The following is a 21,340-nucleotide window of genomic DNA, read 5'->3' as shown; positions in this document are numbered from 1 at the left end:
GGGAACCAATTTCCTTTTGCCATGTAAACTGCTCTGTGAACTTTGTTTTAGAAAAGGATATAAATATTGTTAACAGCAATACTCATGTTCATTTAGAAAATCCATACACATGTACTTTATGGACTCTTTGCACAGTAGCTGTGTGTCCAGATACCAATTAGAATTGAGGAGTGGCTTAGAATACAAACAGTGCACATCAGGTCAAACCACTGCAGAAGCAGTGACACTTAAGAAGTTTACTACTATAGTAAAAGGATTGGCTATTTATATGTTGATTGTGGGGGAAAGAGCCTTAGCAGGTTTTTTGCAACCAAAGTGTGTACAAGGCAAGGGAATCTAGCAAAGCCTTTGCTGGAAGTACATACAGTGTTCAGTAGGCCTCCTTACAAGGAACGAGTAACTGGTTTTCAGTTACCCATCTTTTGTATAGAATGTGCCTGGAATTTTAAAATGCACCTTTTGTGATGCCACCTCTCTCCCTCTATTTAAATCCCTCCTCAAAAAGCTCACATTTTCCATGACATCTTTGACACAACCCCTTGTTCCCCATGCCCCACTAAAACTAAGTGTAAGTACATGCAAACGAAATGGCTGTATATTCATCCTCTTGCCTCCATCTGATGCCTCTGCTGTGGTGAATTGTAGGTTGCAAGTTGCTCAGGGCACGGACCATCTCCTCCTTTCTAAGTCAGTGAAAGCACTTTAGAAATAAACAAACTTGACCTCCTGTGTCATACCGGCCCTGCTGTGAAAGAGCATAATTATTTTGCCAAAATCTCCCAAGAACGCTCATCTTGATGTGGTCACGCCAGAGCTACTACGGCCAATCGGAAAACGAGAGCAAGTAAGACAAGAAAAACGAGGGGGGCAGGAAGGCAGGCTCTTAACCCAGCAGCAGGGCTAACCTCAGCGTCTCCTCCGTGGTGTTGTTGCGGCTGCTGACTCTCCTCCTCCCTGCCTTCTGTTATAGTTTTCTGCCATTGGTTGCCTCTGTGAGTTTAGGCTGGAAAGCACTGTAATTAGGACCCTGGCGGACACAGATCCCGTTTCCTGGGCAAGCAGATTAGGAAGAAAGGACAAAAAAAACAAAACCCAACCAAAACACACGCCCAGACAGCAACGCCCACCACCATTACCCTTTCTCAAACACAGCATAGCTGCTTTTTTTTTTTTTTTATGTCGGTTTCGCTTCCCACTGCACAAACTTTCCATCGCAGGCTGCGCCAGAATTCTTGTTGCCAAGGCAGGTGGAGCGTGCTGGGGAAAAGCTGTTGCTCGCTGCCTGAGAGCCGGGCAAGGCAGCGTCGAGAAGCGGCGGGGGAGGGAGGACACCCGCGTAATTAGCTGCCGCCGCCGCCGCCACTTGCCAAGCGAAGCAAAACCGGGCTCAAGTTCATCAACGCTCCGTCGCAGGGAGAAGCCGAACCCGGCGGGGGAAAGCTGCAGCAACCCGAGCCGAGCTGGTAAGAGGTCTGTGTGGGGCTGCCCCTTCACCGGCGAGAGGAGGCAGGTGGTGGCTCCTTGAGGGGCGATTCCTTGCTCCATCCCGAAGCTTGAGAGCTGTGGCTATAAAGTGTGGTGAGGGTTGGCTTAGCAAAGTACCGCGGGGACGGGAGCAGAAACCTCTGTTATTAACTTTCCCCTTTGATTTGTACATCTTATTCTTGTAAATTCCGCACACAGGTTTACTAAAAAAGGCGAGAGAGCATGGTGCAATCTCCTAGCTCCATTTACATCATGATATGGGTGGAATGAGGATTGCACCAGCTCTCCGGGGTTGTTGTGTCTGAAAAGAAAGGGACAGGTTATGTTCTGGTTGTCTGGGATAAAGGATAATCCCTTGCAAAATAACGGGCATCTGGAAACCCTTTTTGTACTCTCCACACACTACTAATTTGCCTGAGTTTTGTTCTTTAGGTGCAGCCCACATTTAAGACTACAATCATATGCATATTTATTAGGAGTAAATTCCATTAAATGAAGTGAGACACTTCTGAGTAAACCTATTTATTTATGCTTGCACTTCAATTTCAGTGAGTAATCTCAAATTGATTTTAATGAGGATTGCAGGTTGTGCCTTGAGCCCACTTCTAAAAATTGTACTGTGGAGTCTTGGTTGTGTCTGAGTACTTTGGAGAGGAAAAATAAGACACACTTCCTGCCTGGATAGTTCTTGAGAATAGAACCTGGTTGTGATCTGGATAGCAGGAATATCTTGGCGGTCCCTCCTCTGTGGAGATAAGAGAATACAAGCCTCTTCCTCCCCCTTTTTGTCCCAGGGCCTTGTCACATGACACACATTTTCTACATTGAAATTTCCATCTATGTAGAAACTTCCAGGAAGCTGCATGTACACAGTTATGTGGGACTGCTGTGCCATCATATGTCTGCAAGTTCCTGCTGCCTGTTGGGACTTCCATCTTGTGGCATGCACATACAGCAAAACATGTATACCCATCACATATGCTCAAGGCATTAGTTGCCCCAAGACGCAGCACCACATAATCTGAAAAGTATGCCATAGGATTCTTTGCAATATCTTGCATGCTGCTGAATTTGTGTCTGCAAAATATTGTCATCCGAGAAATAACTTATCTTGATTGTTCAGTGGGCTGCCTTTGCATATGCATCAGATACATGTAATCTTCTATGCAAAAAATATATCTGTGTAGAAATGTGTGCTTCGTGAATTTTTTTTTTTAGAAAAAACCTCTTTCAAAGGGAGAGCCCTTGGCCATTTATCACCTAGAGGGTTGCTTTCTTCTATTACAAACCTGGTTCAAATGAAGACTGGAAAAGACAGGTCTGTGTAAATGTTAGGTTCTTGTTCTAGTGTGTAGGCTGGTGAGATTCATTGGCAATAGTGCTGAATGGGGGCAGCTATGGCTATATGTGCTACTCAGGTCTGGTGTTTGTCAAGTTGTCCTGTATTGCACCAAACTATTTCTGATCATTTAGGAGCCCCATTTTAGTGATAGGAGAGAGAGAGGCCAGGACAAAATCACCTGGTGGTCATCTTCTGTGTCATGGAAACCTTCCTCTCAACCCAAGTTATGTAAAGGCTAGTTGTGCTTACTCCATAGAAGGGAAGGCAATTCTGCACATACTCAGAAATGCTCTTTCTTATTTACATGTTCTAGGGCTTGAGACTTCGCACTGGAAACAGGTGTTCAAACTAAACTAGTAGATTTTTGCTCCAAACTTAGTTTGGGCATAATATGTATTGTGCTGCTAGAGACCAATCTTTATGTGTATAACTATGAGTACCTATGCATATGTATATTGAGAGCTGGTCTTGTGGTAGCAAGTATGACTTGACCCCTTAGCTAAGCAAGGTCTGCCCTGGTTACATATGAATGGAAGACTAGAAGTGTGAGCACTGTAAGATATCCCCGTTGGGGGATGGAGCTGCTCTGGGAAGAGCAGAAGGTTTCAAGTTCCCTCCCTGGCTTCTCCAAGATAAGGGTGAGAGAGATTCCTGTCCACAACCTTGGAGAAGCCACTGCCAGTCTGCGAAGACAATATTGAGCTAGATAGACCAATGGTCTGACTCAGTATATGGCAGCTTCCTATGTTCCTACCACTTGTGAAAAAGTAGTGAGTCAAAAGCCCTTTATGTTGTTAGGAGTGTTTGCTCTCTTCCATCAAATTATTTCAGCTCCCATCTGATCTGCTCCTTAAAAATCCCCTGCTAGAAAAACTAAAGCTGAAGTGAGGTCAGAGGTTGTTCTCCCAGGTTCTATAGAAAGGTCCTGTAAGGTCATCACTGTTCTTAGGATTGCTTCAAGTTGCTTCTTGCCTACAGTTTCATTCACAGGTCATATCTAAGGATACAGGTGTGTTAGGGTTTGTCTGCAGAGCAGCTGAAACCTGTGCCTGCTAGGCGTGGTGTTAGCTGTTGTGGTGGGTCTTTCTGTTCCCCTCTTCTATTCTGCTTCTTTCTGTGCTCTTTTTAAATTGCAGACATCATTGTTTCTGATTTATACAAATCCATCCCATTTGTCTTTGGAGAAATATGTTCTTCTTTGAAGAGGTACAGTCTGGCATGAGATAAGACTGCTGAAGCCACACCCAGACTGATTAGAGCTGTAATTGTGTGGCTTTTTTCAGGATAATGCAGGGTGTGTGTGCATACCACTCTACCAATCTTAAAGTCAAATACAGGTCAGGGTGGAAATTAACCTCCATTTTTCCATATAGTGCAGTCACAAGCACAGCATTAGATCATGGCATTGGGAGGAATGATGAAAAAAGCACAGCAGGTTATGGGTCTGTTTCCAGTGGAAGTGCATTCTGAATGTTTGTGTTGGCAGGGATTGTGGGTGTGACACAATGCCTGCAGTGCATTCTTGTGACATTGCCCTTAGTTTCCATCCCTGCTCCTTTCGACCCCATGACTACAGGCTCTGATCCGATACAGATCACCAAAGATTCATGCAGTTACCACTGCTATGTTTGCAGCATATGGCGCCATGATAGCCTTGCTATGTTTTCTCAGCATGTTGGAGGCTAAAGCAGGAGGCCAGATTGAACTGCCCACCTTACATATGCAATCTACAGACTGGCTTTTCACAGCAGGCTCCTGGAACCACCATCTGTTGCTTTCTACACCATGTTTGTGAAACATGTTTGTGTGACAAGTAATGATGATGCACTACATTATTTCTTGCCAGAGGTACTCACTCCACCTATAAATAAACATTAATGGGCTGCTGTGGTCTTCAGTGCTTGTAGCTGAAACCATGTATACTCACTCTCGAACAATGAAGTCCAGGTTTTGCACCAAAAAAACCAAAATTCTGCACCTGGAATAAATTATGCCAAATCAGCAAATAGATGTAAAGCTGCATACTGTGTTATACTTTTAATTAAAATATTGGAGTATTTTTGGAGCTATAGAATTTGGGGCCTTTTAGTTTTTAAAGGTGACCACAAAGAAGGACATGATAGAACTTGTAAAATCATGTATGGTATGAAGAGGGTGGATAAGAACATAGTAAGAACCTTGCTGAATCTGGCTTGGGATCTACTAGTTCAGCATCCTGTTTCCCATATTGGCCCACCAAATGCCTCTGGGAATCCCACAAGAGATGATGAAGGCATGCCTCCTCTCTGGTTGTGGCTCCCCTGCAATTGGTATTCAAAGGCCTCCTGTCTCTGAACCTGGAAGCAGCTTATAGCCATCAAGACCAGTAGCCATTGATAAATTTGTCCTCCATGAGTTTGTCTAAGCCCCTTTTATTTATTTTATTTTATTTTATTTATTTTATTACATTTTATATCCCGCTCTTCCTCCAAGGAGCCCAGAGCGGTGTACTACATACTTAGGTGTCTCCTCACAACAACCCTGTGAAGTAGGTTAGGCTGCGAGACAAGTGGCTGGCCCAGAGTCACCCAGCTAGTATCATGGCTCAATGGGGATTTGAACTCGGGTCTCCCCTGTCCTAGTCCAGCACTCTAACCACTAGATTTTTATAGACAGTGAGATTTTTCTCACTCTTAACACCAGAACTTGAAAGTCACCCAATGAAATTGATTAGCAGTAAGTTCAGATCATACATAGTTAACATATATAACACTTTGCCACAGGATGTGTCGATGGCCAATAGCTTGGATGACTTGCAAAAAGACCCATCCTTGATTAATTTGTCTGATCTAGGTATGTGCACGAACCTGTTTGGAGGCCCTTTTACATCGCTTGCATATGCGCGTGCAGCGTACTTCCGGTCAAGGCAACAGGGCGGCAGGAAGGTATGCTGTCGCCCCACCGGAACCTTTTAAATTACAGTGCTGGTGGGGGAAACATGGCGGGAGCCACGCCCCACCAGTTCCGTGCACATCCCTACTCTAATCATGTCAATAGCTATCAGCTATGATAGCTAAATGGAGCCTCCATGTTCAGAGGCAGTATACCAGATGCTAGGAACAAATGATAGGTTTGTTGCCTTTGTGGGAAGCTCAAAAGTTCCCCGTAGGTATCTGATTACCCAATATTGCAAAGAGAAACAGGTTGCTGGACTAATTGACTTTTGACCTGATATACTTGTGTTAATTCTGTCTTGGGACAACAGTGGCCATGCTTGCTGCTGTAATCCTATTATTCCAGTTTTCAACCTGTAAGTCTCTAAACAAGTCTGTGGTCTCCTGTTTTGTTTCCTGTGAAGAAACCTGACCCTGAAAAGACTAGCTTGAAAAATGTTGAAGATACATATCAAATGTGGGATTGCCTAACAATAGCCAGGGGTGAAAAAAGATTGTTAGGAGGACATGGTGAGAGAGAAAATCTACACGAATTATTTTAATGCTAGTTATTTGTCTTTATGTTATAAATTTTGGGTTTTTTTAAATGGTAATTTTTGTGTCAGTTTGATGCTAGCTGTGTTTTTGTGTTCATAAGACTGAAGGGGTATAAGAATAGCAATAGCAATAGCACTTACATTTATATACCGCTCTATAGCCGAAGCTCTCTAAGCGGTTTACAATGATTTAGCATATTGCCCCCCAACATTCTGGGTACTCATTTTACCGACCTCGGAAGGATGGAAGGCTGAGTCAACCTTGAGCCCTTGGTCAGGATCGAACTTGTAACCTTCTGGTTACAGGGCGGCAGTATTACCACTGCGCCACCAGGGGCTCAAGAAAACAAATGTAAAAAGCCCACTCACTAGTAATCAGATGTTGGGGCAGGGTGGGGGGAACAAAAGGAAACCATTCTCTTTGAGTAGGTAGGACAGCTAGATTGAGATGGTATATACTAATTACCAGGACTGATGACAAAGAATTGCCTGTGACCAACAGCCAGTCTGATTGATTAGTCACATAAACCATTGTGCAAGGGACATTAATCCTCAGGAAACCTCAGTAGGCGGGTGAGACCAGCCAGTAAAGCAGCTTTATCTGTTCTTTTAGCTCTGCATTCTCCCAACTTCTACCAGTGAATTACACTTTCTTTCTGACTTAAAAATAGAACACACGCTTCACTCTCATACCCCGCCCCCAAAGGTCTACTTTTAGGGCAAAACAATGTGTTAACATGTAATTTGGTCCTGAGCAGTGTTTGTGGTGTCCCGCCCCCCACTGATGTAAATAGCAGCCACAAGTAGGCCAGATCTGACTTGGGACCATGTGAGGGGGGAGGGTTAAAGCTCCCCTTCACTGCATCTGTTTCAAAACCGTCAGGGCCAAAGTGTGAAATTAACATAACCATATCCTCCACTGATTAACATAACTCGATATCCTCCTCCGCCTGGAGAGGAGTCCTCCTTTTCATGGATGTGGCATCCATTGGACAAAGAGGGACAAATGTCATCCCTCCCCCCCCCCCCGGAAGCCAAGATGAGAAGCGGAGGCGGGGCAGGGACAACCGGCAGTGTGGCAGCAGTGGCGTCAGCCCAATGAGGTAGGAGCAGCGGCGGGGTGAAGTTGGTTGCCCCGCCCCCTGCACCTGATGTCAGATGCAGGGGGTGTGTCTTAGGGCGCTGGAACTATATAGATGAGTCCTTGGGGCTTAAAGTGTGCTGTTGAGCTGGTGTCAACTCTTGGTGCCCACAGAGCCCTGTGGTTTTCTTTGGTAGAATACAGGAGGGGTTTACCATTGCCGCCTCTTGTGCAGCATGAGATGATACCTTTCAGCATCTTCCTGTATTGCTTTAATTATCTGATTTATTTCTCACAGCATGCCATTTGTTCGTTACAGTTCTATTCCACCTTCTTCCACAAGGTGGCAAACATGGGGTTCCCAAGCAGTCACCTATCCAGGCACTGACCAGACCGAAACCTGCTTAGCTTCAGCAAGGTGTCTGGCTGCAACGTGTGTCATAAGACTGACGGTTTTTTCAAGGCACATGGTTTGGGAATTAATCTTTAACTCCTTTTGATAGCTCTGGTGGAAGAGGTAGTCAGCCTGACCAGCTTGACCATTTTGGAGGCCATCTGAGCCATGGGGAAAGCAGGTAGTACTACAGCCACCTCCATGTCTGACCTGGAAGAAGAAGATAGAATGTTTTGCGCTTTCCATGACTCAGTTAGTGTTTGGGCTCCTTTCTACCTGAGGTTGCTAACTGTGTGTGCTTGTGTAATCAGTGGTTATATAAGAGCCCCTAGGAAGTTAGTTCTGCCTGCTGCATCTGACTCCAGTGAGTAGGATGCTGAGGACAAGAATCGTGGGAGTTTGTAACAAGCAGGAGGGTCCTTCTGCCCAGGAGTTGTCAGGTACAGGTGTTACGGAATGTGAGCATATGAAGCTGCCCTCTACTGAGTCAACACCATTGGTGCATTTGGCTCAGTATTGTTTTCATGGCTCTCCAGGGTTTCACCTTGGTGATTCTCTTTATTTAGCAGGGGGAGAGTAACTGGCCCTATCCACCCCCAGCATAGTACTTCCAGTGACTGTTGCTGGTGTGTGTCTTATGTTTCTTTTTAGAATGTGAGCCCTTTGGGGACAGGGAGCCATCTTATTTGTTATTTCTCTTTGTAAACTGCCCTGAGCCATTTTTGGAAGGGTGGTATAGAAATTGAATAATAATAATAATAATTATTATTATTATTATTATTATTATTATTATTCAGGCAGGGATCTTTCTCAGCTCCACCTAGGTATGCCAGCCAGGGACTGAACTGGCGACCTTCTGCATCCAGAGCATGGGTCCTGCTGCTGAGCTCTGGCTCTCTCCTCTATCAGAGATTTACTACTTACATGTTTCCAGTTCCAGCTTTTCTATTATCATGAACTAGGTGGGGGGAAGGCCATTCCAAACTGTTCTAAATTGTTCTCTTAATCTGCATTTTGACTTCAATACCTATGACAGGATTTACGGGTGAGAACCACAGTCAGGATCTCTGTGCCAGTCAGTATGTTATGATTGCTACAGACAGTCAGTTTGAAGCATGGATTCTCCCCCATTGCATGGAGAGAGTCTGCACCACATGCACCTAATGACAGCAATCCACTTGGTACTCCACTTTACATGGTATGGTTACTGTCTGCCACCCTGAGGCTGTCTGTGGTCTCCATGGGGCAATTGTTAGGTAGACCTGCACTTGTTCGTAGACTATGGTTTTGTAGGGAAGAAGACTTATGAGGTCACAGTGTCCATGTGCCTCCCTCTATTAACGTTTGCATTTATAGTCTGATATCAGCCACCTAATGGCGCTGTGGGAAAATGACTTGCAAGCCAGAGGTTGCCGGTTTGAATCCCTGCTTGTTTGTTTCTCAGACTATGTTTCCCAGACTATGGGAAACACCTATATCGGGCAGCAGCGATATAGGAAGATGCTGAAAGGCATCATCTCATACTGCGTGGGAGCTGGCAGTGGTAAACCCCTCCTGTATTCTATCAAAGACAATCACAGGGCTCTGTGGTTGCCAGGAGTCGACATCGACTCGATGGCACACACTTTACCTTTATAAGCTACAGCACATGGGAAGGGGGCCAAGGAGACCCCGGGGTTTTTTTTTTTTTTAACAATCTGCCATTTAGTTTTAAGATGGTGGCCGCTTAAATATTGGCAACATCCTTTTTCTAACCCCTGTTCTAACAGTCTGATACAAACCAAATTCACAGCACAAGGGATGGGAGGTGGTCCTAGGTAAGCATCACCATTTAAAAAGAAGTGGAAAATAGGCTCCATGAGTTCTACTTAAGACTACTTGTGTGTGTTCTGGATGTCTTCAGCATTTAGTTTTGATCTGAAAATGTACAGATCAGCCCTACCCCTTCAGAAATTTGCTTGCACCTGGATATTATCAATCAAGCTAGGCTTAATTTGGTCTGTTTAAAAGCACCACCTTTCAAGAGAGGTTCTTAAAAATTCTGCCCACCCCTTTCTGCATATATACAGTTAGAAAACTCTTAACATGGCCAGTTCTTTTTGGAACCCTCTCTTCAGAAACGGGAGTTTCTGACTCCTTTTGCTCCCTAGCTAGGTTATCATCACTGCTGCAGCATTCTGGGAAGTAATGTGGTGGGAACAAGCAAAATCAGATCTCTTTGTTTTTCCTCCTGTTCACCACTTAATTTGCTGAGTTAATTATTGACCCAGGTGCACAGAGAGTAACCTGAGCTCTCTGTGCTAATTATACTGGAAGAGACAGCTCAGGGCCAGAAACAGGCATGTGGCTGAATCCCAGCAATAGAGTTGCTTGCTTACTAAGCCAAGATATTTCAGTCGGCTGCTGAAGTTAAAAAGTCTCCAGCTTGTCCCTTGTGTCCTCTCAGCTCCAAATTACTCTGTGGAAGAGGAGAGTCAATAACACTACCATCAATCCTAAATAATGAAAAAACTGTAAAGCTGGATTTGTGGGAAGCTATATACAGGCCAATGGCAGGCACTCATAACATTCAGGAGGGGTTCTGGGCAATGGTAGAAAGTTACAAAAGCAGTCTTGTAGTCCTTCTAGGACCCTCTGAATGTCCTTTAAGTGAAGTGCCCCAGAGGATGCCTTCTTAAAGCAGGCAGGCTGAACTCTCTCTCTGACTGGGTGAGGGGATTCATGCCAGTTAAACTGAAGAACCATTCACAATCGTGCTTGCTGAAACAGGGTTCTTGTTGTACATTATCTTGCCACCTCCTTCCACGGTTTCGAAAGGCATAACTGCTGAGCATTCATGACTATGCCAGTCTCCTATGTCTGCCCCATTCAGTCTCTCTCTCTGTACTGCTTGGTGCTGCGACAGGAAATTTAGCAAAAAGAGAATCCATCTCTGGGAAGGAATCCAAGCAACCTCAGGAGCTGAACTGAGCCATCAAACTGCCATCTTGCTTTTGTTTTGGAAACAGACATGAGAGAGGGAGGAAGGAAGTGAGCAAGCCAGTGGTGGAAAAGAAAACGTGGGGGATGAGTCTCTTTTATTTCCCCCACAGAGTAACCATTAACCAGCAAAGGTGCCTTGTGTAAGCCCCCTGTCCAAGCTTCAGGAAATGATTAACAATGCAGCCTGGTGAGGGGAGAAATACTATTTTCTACAGCATTTAGATTAAAGCCCATTCTCGTGCAGGAACCTGGAGAAAGCCAGTCTCTTGAAATAAACTTCTGAGTAGCAGCAGCATTGACCTTGCAGGTATGATGACTACACTAGGGAAAATGTTGGCTTTGGAAGATGTATTATTAATTGTGGACTGACTCACATAGTGTTTTGAGGATGTTTATTTGAAATAGGATTGACTGTGTCAGCCTAAGTGGAATTAGCACAGTCACAGTGTTGATTGGCTTGCCTCATGCCCAGATGCCAACATAATACTGACAACTCTTTTTTTTTCCTTTGCACACCATGCCCAAGATCATATATACTTGTGATCTTGGCATATACCAAGCTGATTAACACGACCAGTCCGAGCATGTGCATTCAAAGTGTGTTGAATGGAATGCCTACCCTGCCTCTGCAGTTGTCGAAGCATCTTAAAAACATTTATTTATTTTAAAAAATAAACAACTTCACAGTGTTAAAAATCTATTCTCCAATAATAATAAAAAATCTAAATAACAAAATAAATATAAATAAATAATAAATAATAAATTAATAATAAAATCTAATCACCAAGAATGAAACTGAAACAGCAGGTTGCTTACCTGTAACTTAGGTGCTTCTAATTGTCATCTCTCCGTTCATACTGATTGGCTCTCGCACCTGCGCAGGAGCTGCATCAGGAACCTTCTAAAGCTCTTTTCCTCTGCTACATTTTGGCAGTAACTCCACCCCTCCTTGCTGCCATGGCAGCTCTCCCTCAGTTCTTTGTCGCCCGTGGAAGCATCTACAGCTCCGATCAAGGTGCCTTCTCTTTAGCTCTTCAAAACAAAACAAAATAGCTCTGCTATATTCTCTCTCTCTCTCTCTCTCTCTCTCTCTCTCTCTCTCTCTCTCGTATATTTTGTTCTAGCCTCTCTCTTTTGGTTTAGTGTCTCTCTTCTTTCTTTTACCTTTTGTGTTTTGCTTTTAGTCGCCCACCCCTTATTAACCCTCCTCCTCCTCTGGAGGGGGCAGAAGCCCAAATTTTTAAAGGTTTGCCTAAAAAGTAGGGTTTTTAAACCTTAGCGTAGCAAGAAAATGAAGCCCACATCAAGGTTGTGTGAATTGGCTTTTGCTCAAGGGTTGTTGAACTTTGTCACAGTGAAAATGCCTAATTCACACGAGCAGCTGGTGAGGTAATAAATATTCCAAGACTTTACGGCTTCAGGCTGCAGGCAGGAGATGGTTGAATGCTCTCCAGTATTGAATTACAGAGACTTCTTACACCTAGAAAACTATCATATCAGGAAGATAAGTCTGAGCTCCACTAGTTTTTATGGGCAGGGAAGCATCCAACCATGAAGTCCCCCATGTAGAATCTGAATGTTACAGTCTTATTGACAGTTTTACAATCTAATCTGTTAGGCATTAAGGGCTAAGCTACATAATACATGCTTTAGAGGTGTGATTCTGAGCAGAAGTGCCTCTTTTTGTGGGTGTACATGGATGTGCGTGTGTGAAAAACAGCTGCACAGAGAGGTGAACTGGGGCAGGCAGGAAGGGGGAGGTTCACTCCCCGCACTCCACTTGCCCACTGAAAATACCTCCTTGAAGTAGCAATTTGCTTCTGAAGCAAAAATGGCTGCTTCAAGAGGTGATTTTTTCAGTGGGAAAACAGGGTGCGGGTTAGAGTGTATTTCTTTCTCATAGAGTTGCCATGCCCTCCGGAATTCCGGGTTTCACCCGGATTTTAAGCATCTCTCTCGGATTGCTGAGCCCACCCAGATTTGCTGAATTTGCTTTCATTTTTTTAAAAAGGTGTGGGGGGAGCTAAGCTCCAGCCCTTGTAGAAGCGGAGTTATGGAGCAAAACGTGCAGTTACTATTCTGCTGAACCGCTGGACTTGGATTAAGAGAGGGAGAGCACAGGAGGCTTTCTGGGAGGATTCCACTTTCACAAGTACAATAATCCCCTGTGGAATGTTGCTTTAAAAAAAAATCAGCAGAGGATCTCTATTAGGCAGTTGAGAGGATAGTTTGGTTTTGATGTAAATCACTGATTGTCTACCAGGCTATGTATTGTAATGTTTAAGGACTTTCTTGGTTATATGTTCAACACATGCCTACTTAGAAGTAAGCACCCTCGGTTTCAATCAGATCTTCCCTCAAATAAGTGTATACAGAATTGCAGCCTTAATGAAAAAGCTGTGCTTTTTTGTTGTTCTATTGCCGCTGTTAATGTCAAGGAAAATGACCAGGCAAAGATATCTTCCCCAACTATTGTTGGTAGATATCCAGAGCAAATACAAGTGCAACTACTAATTTGCATATGCAAAATTATTTTCAATCAATGTATGTAATATGCAAATTAGGCACCTGGATTTGGAAAACCAGAATATGGCAACCCTACTTCCTCCCCACCATGAAAATCCCATCTGGGTCCTATGACATGTAGCCATTTTTGCATCCCCCCACCAATATGCACTCTTAGTGATAACTGCATGGCTTTTGCTGTTTGGCTCCAAGTCAAGGAGAAAGAGGTCATAGATTTTCCTCAGTATGTGATAGGGTTATCTGGTCTCAGGATTTGAGCCAAGGTTTCAGGGGTTTAACTTCCTTTTCAAGGGTCTCCAAAAGAAATTAATCTTGGGGTGAGGGACTGGAATCTAAGAACAAGTAACTTTTCATATAACATACCTCCATCTTTCTCGCCATTCTAAATGTTAAACCATCCTCCTTTTCCTATATGTTCTTCCAGCAGTATCAGGCTCAAACCACATGTGAAGCTCAGTTCTGGGGTTGGGGTGTGTGTGTGCACATGTGTGTGTTTAATGCAAGCACAGGGACAATGCCCTCAAACTCCTTTGCCACCTACAGCACAGGAAAAGAGTTTGGGGACTGCAATTTTGAGTCAACACAACATCAGAAAGAGCAAGGGCTAACCAGCCTCTTTTCCACCCGGGGCCCTTTGCCCGTTACTCTTCACACCCTCCTCACAGCCTCCAAGGCTGCTTTGTTATTTTCAATGCAAACTGTTGAGGGGAAGAATCATGTAACTGAGCACCACATTTGTTTTGAGCTTTGCTTTTTTCTGGCTCTTTCCATGGTGGAGAGTGACCAAGAAGTATAATAAATATATATGCACATTGAGAACACACAGGAAAGAGGGAAATAATTGTCTACTGGACATCAGTTAGAGAGATTTAGAAAAATAACCACAAAATAGTGCCAGCCCCATTTTTGCTCTGATAGACTCTGTCCTTGAGTTCCAAGGCTCTGCCCACTGGGTCTTAGGATCTGAGCCTCAGAGGTTTTGTAGATGGCATTAAAAGATACTATAAATAGAGCTTGCAGATAAATAGAAGGAAAATGTTGACAAATAATTCGACCCTCTTGCAGATGTTCACTGTCTTTTCTTATGGGAAATGATAGTGAGGTCACATTGAAAGAAAACTCCTGGTGTGATCCATGTTGTACTCCCTCCTAGTCAGCTCTTATGTTTTGTGGTTAACTCAATTCTCCAGAAAACAAGTTTGGAAAAGGAATCATGAAAAGCAAGAACTGATCAGCAGGGAGCATAGCGTAAATCACACCAGGAGCCTTCATCAAAGTAACCACCCCATCAGATCCTGGGGAAAAAGAATCTGCAGAGGAGCTGAATTCTCAGTAAGCTCTCGGCTTATATTTGTTCACTGATTATAGTGTTTTTTAGAGTCTAGAAAACCACTCAGAAGATCTGGCAACCCCCGTGAGTGATGATGCCACAGGCCACTATTGTGAGTTTTTAAATCTGAATGACAGGGTGTCAATCTTTTAAACACATATATAAAGAAACACTGGCTCATGTTCAGCACTGGAACCAGTTGAGCAGCTGCTGGCTGGAAAAGCTTTGGCAGCTTCCCTTCAGAAATAATGTCTTTTGTTCTTGGAAGGAGGCAAGCAAAACAACACATTCCCGTCAGTTCTAAAGTTTTAGTCCCTCATCAGCACAGTGAGTAGGAAGTACTTTCCTTGAAGAGTTTCCACAGCTGTACGCATGGCAGCAAAATCTGTAAGTGGCATGCATAAACTTTCAACTGTAAGTTGCATCCAGTAAAATTAATTTGTTCTATAGATCTGCATATTAAAACAGCTCGTGCACTATAATGTATGGAGACATAAAGAAGGCAAGCTGACAGTTGCAGGGTCCATTCATACTGGCCATTTTTCAAGGTTAGATGTGCATCCATCCTCAGCAGCCCATGTTCAGCCCACCTTTATACAGGTCTGTCCACACTGTAGGTGAGGAATAATCACAGTGCCAACATGCAACATTGGGCTGTGCAGATTGGGGTTTTTCTGCACCATTTAAAAATGATACATTGATTTAAAATGATAGACAAGTCTATCAGTGGATACTAGTCTGAGGGCTATACCAGGCCTGCTCAATTTAGGCCCCTCAGCTGTTTTTGGACTACAACTCCCACAATCCCCAGCCACAGTGACCAATAGCCAGGGATTATGGGAGCTGTAGGTCAACATCTGCAGGAGGGCCGAAGCTGAGCAGCCCTGGTAGGCCGCCTTCAACCTAAAAGGCAAGATGCTTCTAAATACCAGTTGCAGGGGAGCAACAGCAGAAGGGAGGACATGCCCTCAGCTCTTGCCTGTGGCAGGGGCGTAACTACTATTAGGCAAGGGGAGGCGGCTGCCTGGGGGCCCCCACGCCTCAAGGGGGCCCCCAGAGGCAAGTCACATGGCTATATATTGTGACGTGTGTATCAGCGAGGGGCCCATTTTAAAATTTTGTCTCTGGGCCCACTCCAGCCTTGTTACGCCCCTGGCCTGTGGTCTTCCCAGAAGTATCTGGTGGGCCACTGTGTGAAGCTGGATGCTGGACTAGCTAGACCCTGATCCAGCATAGCTGTTCTTGTGTTCTTATTTTGTTCAGTTGTGGTGGAAGCAATCTTGTCAAGCACTTGAATGAAAAAAGACATGACATTTTAAGGGTGGTTGCAATAGATTCTTCATGTGCCGTGCTAATCCAGTTTTGCAGCTTCTGTTACAGATGTGCATAGCAGCAAGTTAGGAGCATAGGAAGCTGCCTTCTACCCTTGGTCCTTCTAGCTCAGTATTGTCTACCAACACTGGCAGCGGCTTCTCCAAAGTTGCAGGAAGGAGTCTCTCAGCCCTATCTTGGAGATGCTGTCAGGGAGGGAACTTGGAACCTTCTGCATGCGAGCATGTAGGTGCTCTTCCCAGAGTGTCCCCTAAGAGGCATATCTTATAGTGATCACACATGTAGTCTTCCATTCAAATGCAAATCAGGGTGGACAATTCATGCTTGTTACCACAAGACCAGCTCTCCTTCCTTGTACAAGCAAGTCATACACTGGACCAATGAGGTGCTTTTCATCCCAATATGGTTTGCCAACCCACAGTCTCACTGTACCCCTTGTGCATTAGGAAAGCTCAGGATGAATCTTTTAGAAAATGTTTCAAGGCAGCATGTACTTTCATTCTTGTTCACTTTTTTGTTCAAACAAAATCAGAAGCATTTAAACAAATATTTGCCAAACTGATCCGGAGATTGGAATTGGAGAAGAATTACATTGCTTGTGATATTTATTTTTTATTTTTATTTTATTTATTATTACATTTGTACACCACCCCAAACTTTCATCTCTGGGTGGTTAACAATAGTATAAAACAAGTTAAAATATATACAAAAACTTAAAACAATATAACAATTTAAAAATCATCCACGAATTAAAACCTTTAAAGTTTTAAAGAATGGAAAAAGCTTGGGTGAAGAGGTGGGTTTTCAAATGCTTTCTAAAAATTGTCAGAGATGGGGAGGATCGTATCTCAGTAGGGAGCGCATTCCACAGTCTCGGGGCAGCAACTGAGAAAGCCCGTCCCTGTGTGGCCACCAGCCGAGCTGGCGGCAACTGGAGACGGACCTCTCCGGATGACCTCAATGGGTGGTGGGGCTCATAATGAAGAAGACTTCGCTTAGATACCCAGGGCCTAAGCCATTTAGGGCTTTATAAGTTATGACAAGCCCTTTGTATTTTGCCCAGAAACCTATTGGCAGCCAGTGTAACTCTGTCAACAAAGGAGTGATGTGGTCTCTCCAAGATGACCCAGAGACCAACCTGGCCACTGATATGATCACTAGTCAATAGTTTCCTACCACAGGTGGTTTTCCCCCTGTTCAAAACGAGCCATGCTGAAAACCCACATAATACTTTTTTTCAGAGCTTGCCCAAGGACAAAAAACTGGATCTGTTTGGAAGATAGCAATAGCACTGTCAAACCACCCATCACTCTTATAATAACACTCTGTCGTTAGTCTTGGAGATGTTTTTCAAGCAAAACACCTTTACATTATACAAGATAACCTTCAGTTTAAGATTAGAATTAAGGTGCTTAAAATTGTCACTGATATTCTAAAAAGTGATTGCAAGTTAAAGTGCAATTATGTAACTTGCATGTTATGTAGGCAGTAAAGACTTTGTACAATCTTCTATATTGTGCTGGCTTTAAAACTTCGGCTCCATGCACCCACACTGTGCCTTGGTCTTTTGGATGAACACTGGGCTTAAGGGGCATGTGTCTAAACAGAAATTCAGCAGGTGCTGCATTCCCAAATAACTTGCTAGGGATGTACTTGATATGCACCTGATACATTCCTGCCTGATGCATCTCTGAAAGGCACAGTGCTTTCCCCAAATGCCATTTTTTAAAAATAGCTTATTCGGGTTAAGTTTTCAAACTGTTATATATTAATCATTCTTAATGGATCTGCACCAAATTTGGAAAGGTGCTGGCGCTTGTCACCTAGTTACTGTGTGCCAAATTTCAGGTGAATTGGATAAATAAGTTGGACTTGGCAGACCATTTTTATTCCTCCTCATACTCTTGTGTTTTTTATCAGTGCTTAATTTTTAAAGTTAAGGGTACTTGGGCCTGATCCGTAAGGCCCTCTGTCTGATTTCAGATGTCTGGAGGCTGAAGCAGAATTCTGGTGAACTTGAAAGCTTGCTCACTACTTTATGACTTTTTAATTTGTGCTTAATAAAAGTATTTTGCTGTTGCATTTTGAGTTTTTTTTCATATAGACCAAAATGACTACCTTCAATTTTTGCCTTATGTGGGAATGGCACTCTTATAACATCACATGTTCCAGTCATGAATTCTAGTATTGAAAACTGCTCCTAGAGGCGAACATCAACTCAGATGTAGTCCTTATGCAAATATATCGTGACACCAGCTGATATTCAGAGCAAGGAAAAGAATGGTGCAGTGAGAGTGCAGCCTAACAGAATGTCTCAACTAACTGCATAGGTGCTTCCCGGAAGCAGCGGGTTTTGATGCCCTCTCCTTCCCCAGGAAGCCTCCTTCCTGTGGGAAGCCTTGGGGACATAATTTTGAATGGCACAGAAGGCTTCCTGCGGAAGGAGATCAACTATTGCTGCTCCCTCAGTGCACCTGTGCAGTTAGCTGGGAAGCTCAGCTAGGCTGCTCTCTTTCTTGCTTTGAATGTCAGTCAGTATTTTTGCCCCTGAGGATAAAAAGTTGGTGTGGGTCAAAGGAAGGAGGAGGAGAAGCCATAATTCAGTGGCGGACCTTGGAGAACCACTGCCATTGTTGGAGTTGACAACAGTGAGCTAAATAGATCGTTGGTCAAACTTAGGAGAATATAAGAAGCTAGTTTATGTTAAGTACTCTGTTTCAGGGAGCACAGAAATCCAGTTCGCATTCGTATTTCTCCCAGAGTCTATCTGGCTGTCAAGTGTAGTTTTTTCATCCATTCTTTTGTTATAGGCTACGGCCACTGCTTCACTATGATGAATGCAAATGCCCTTTCCCCACAACAACATGTGGCCTGCCAAGTCATTAGCTGAGCCAGCAGCTCTTGCTGCTAAAGCCAGAGAATTCCTGTTATCTCCAGGTAGCTTGGCAAGAGCTCTCTTTGTCCTGTGTGTTTTGGGGTTTGTCTCTTTTTGAAGCCCCCTATCTGCATGCTCTCCTGAGATTCAGAACAGGTGTTAGGTGAAAGATATGAAGAAAATTCTCTCCCACCCGCCCGGTGAGACCTAGCCAGGTATAGAATTATTTTCTTAACTGAAAGAAGTAAGTGGCCCACAACTTCGTTCTGTTTTATGCTAGTAGCTAGGCTTACCTGTGTGTGGTGTTCATTTGTGACTCAATGATGAGCTAAAGGAAAAATAAAAAGAACTCTTCCAGCTCACAAGAGCTTCCTTGTGTGTTTACCTGAAGCAGGCCTTGCTTACTGTAGCCAACCAGAGAAAGAACTATTTACAAGTCTACGCGGATACTTATATGAGGGTTACAGGTTGGAATCTTCGTCTTTACTTCTAGGCATCATTGGGCACTCAGCGGAATGGCCTGTGTGAGATCAGACCCAGGCTCCAGTGCTCTGTCTTCCACAATGGCTGCCTAAATGTTTCCTGGAAGCTAACAAGCAATTGTACCATGCCAGCTTGCAGATGTGTATACTATACATGTGTGTATCTTATGTTCTCAGAACAAACTGGGAGATTTGGCTGAAAAGCAAAGGTTGCAGGTGTGCATAACAAATGGGCCTCAGTCTGGACAGAGGCATATGCCAATGTTAGAGTTCCCCAGAAGAGCAGCAGGCTTGGAGATGAGGCTTGAAACCAGTGTTCTCTCTAATTTTTTCCATCTCTGTGTGGAATGAGTGTTGTTCTGGGCAGCAGTATCAAGGCACTCTGCGTGCATGTGCATTCAGAGTAGGACCATCGTAATTCAACCTGAGCAGGATCTAAAATTAACAGAGCGGACAGCAAAAACTGTGTGAGCACACACATATGTGCACACCTTAGAGGGAACACTGCTTGAAACCAAGACATAATATATGTTGGTAAAGCAGAAGCACAATGCAAATGGTGATATTTGGCAACCCTGATGTTGCCACAGTTGAGCTGAGAATGAACGCAGCTCCCAAGGAGTAGAAGAGAAGGGAGAGTAGGTTCTAATAGCATAATGGCTGGCAGGCATTGGAATGGGACACAGGGGGCGTGTCCACTGACTGTGGGGTGGCAGTTTTGGTGGTGGTGGGGAACAGAAGAAGTAACACTGGCAGGTCAGCAGGCCGTTACAGAGGAAGTGGACTTGGAAACTTAATAGCTGTTTCCCCTTTCGGCTATCTTACCAGCTCTTTGACCTTGGGGAGCAGTGCCAATCAACCTTGGAACCTCACCTTGCTCCTTTGTAATGCCAGGTCAGACCAGAACAAATCAGAAACCATTCATGTTTTGATTCTGGATGAAGGCGTCGACCTGGTATGTATTACAGAGACCTGACTGAGGGAGGCTGGGGGCCCAGTGTGGTCCCAGCTTCTCCCTCCAGGGTAATCTGTTGAGGGGCGGGTGAGGGGCCGTGGGTGGGGATGTGGAGTGGCTGTAGTTGATAAGAATAACCTTGCCCTTACCAGGATCCCTGTTAAAGTGTCGGACCATATAGAATGTGTGTACTTAAGTTTGGGGACCAGGGATAGACTGGGACTTCTCTTGGTGTTCCGATTGCCCCACTGCTCAACAGAGTCCCTAACTGAGCTGATGGACTTGGTCTCGGGCTTGGTGTTGGAGTCCCCCAGGCTTGTGGTGCTGGGGAACTTCAGTGTTCACTTTGGGACCGATTTGTCCAGGGCAGCTCAGGAGTTCATAGCGTCCATGACAACTATGGGCCTATCCCAAGTGGTCTCGGGGCTGACACACATTGCTGGTCACACGCTTCATTTGGTCTTTCACTCTAATCAGAGTGGTGTTCCGTGGGTGGGGAATCCTGTGATTTTCCCATTGTCATGGATGGACCACCATCTGGTTAAGGTTGGACTCACGATCACTTCCCACCTTCATAGGGGCGAAGGACCTATTAGGATGGTCCACCCAAGAAGGTTATTGGATCCAATAGGATTTCAAGAAGCCTTAGAGGGATTTAGTGTTGGCTCTGCCGGTGATCCTGTTGATGCCCTGGTGGAGAATTGGAACATCAAACTCACCGGGGCAGTAGACATGACTGCTCCTAAGTGTCCTATCTGACCCGCTTCAAAACTGGCCTCTTGGAATACGGAAGAACTACCGGGACTGAAGCAACGAGGTAGATGACTGGAGTGCGACTTGGAGAAAGACTTGGCTTGAGTTTGACAGATTGCAACATAGAGCTCATTTGAAGACCTATGCTCAGGCAATACGTATGGCAAAGAAGCAATTCTTTTCTGCCCGTATTGCATCCGCAAGTTCACGTCTGGCGGAGTTGTTCAGGGTTGTGAGGAGTCTAGTATGTGTCCCTCCTCTCTTGACTCAGAATCTGGAACCATTGATTACCCACTGTGATGTGTTTAACGAATTCTTCGTGGAAAAAATCTCT

General features: G+C 44.4%; 1 protein-coding gene across 9 annotated transcripts in view; it reads left to right on the top strand.

Moving 5' to 3' along the window:
* Positions 1 to 863: 863 nt before the first annotated feature.
* Positions 864 to 21,340, top strand: part of PRICKLE4 (prickle planar cell polarity protein 4) — a 42,218-nt gene continuing 21,741 nt past the window's right edge. For 2 of the 9 annotated variants that reach the window (XM_053246187.1, XM_053246186.1), the window contains exon 1: positions 865 to 1,463. Coding sequence is in view for 2 of the 9 variants with exons in the window: in XM_053246184.1 (XP_053102159.1) it covers positions 20,237 to 20,253 (17 nt within the window). In the remaining 7 variants the exon portion in view is untranslated. Of the gene's footprint in view, positions 1,464 to 11,673; positions 11,769 to 14,980; positions 14,997 to 15,463; positions 15,520 to 20,126; positions 20,254 to 21,340 lie in introns of those variants that run through there. The other 7 variants (XM_053246184.1, XM_053246185.1, XM_053246191.1 and 4 more) reach the window with 7 other exon arrangements.

Source organism: Hemicordylus capensis, chromosome 4 (genome assembly GCF_027244095.1).
Source record: "Hemicordylus capensis ecotype Gifberg chromosome 4, rHemCap1.1.pri, whole genome shotgun sequence".
NCBI classification, from domain to species: domain Eukaryota; kingdom Metazoa; phylum Chordata; class Lepidosauria; order Squamata; family Cordylidae; genus Hemicordylus; species Hemicordylus capensis.
Note: the sequence above shows the minus strand (reverse complement) of the source record. Positions and strands in the feature narration are given on the sequence as shown.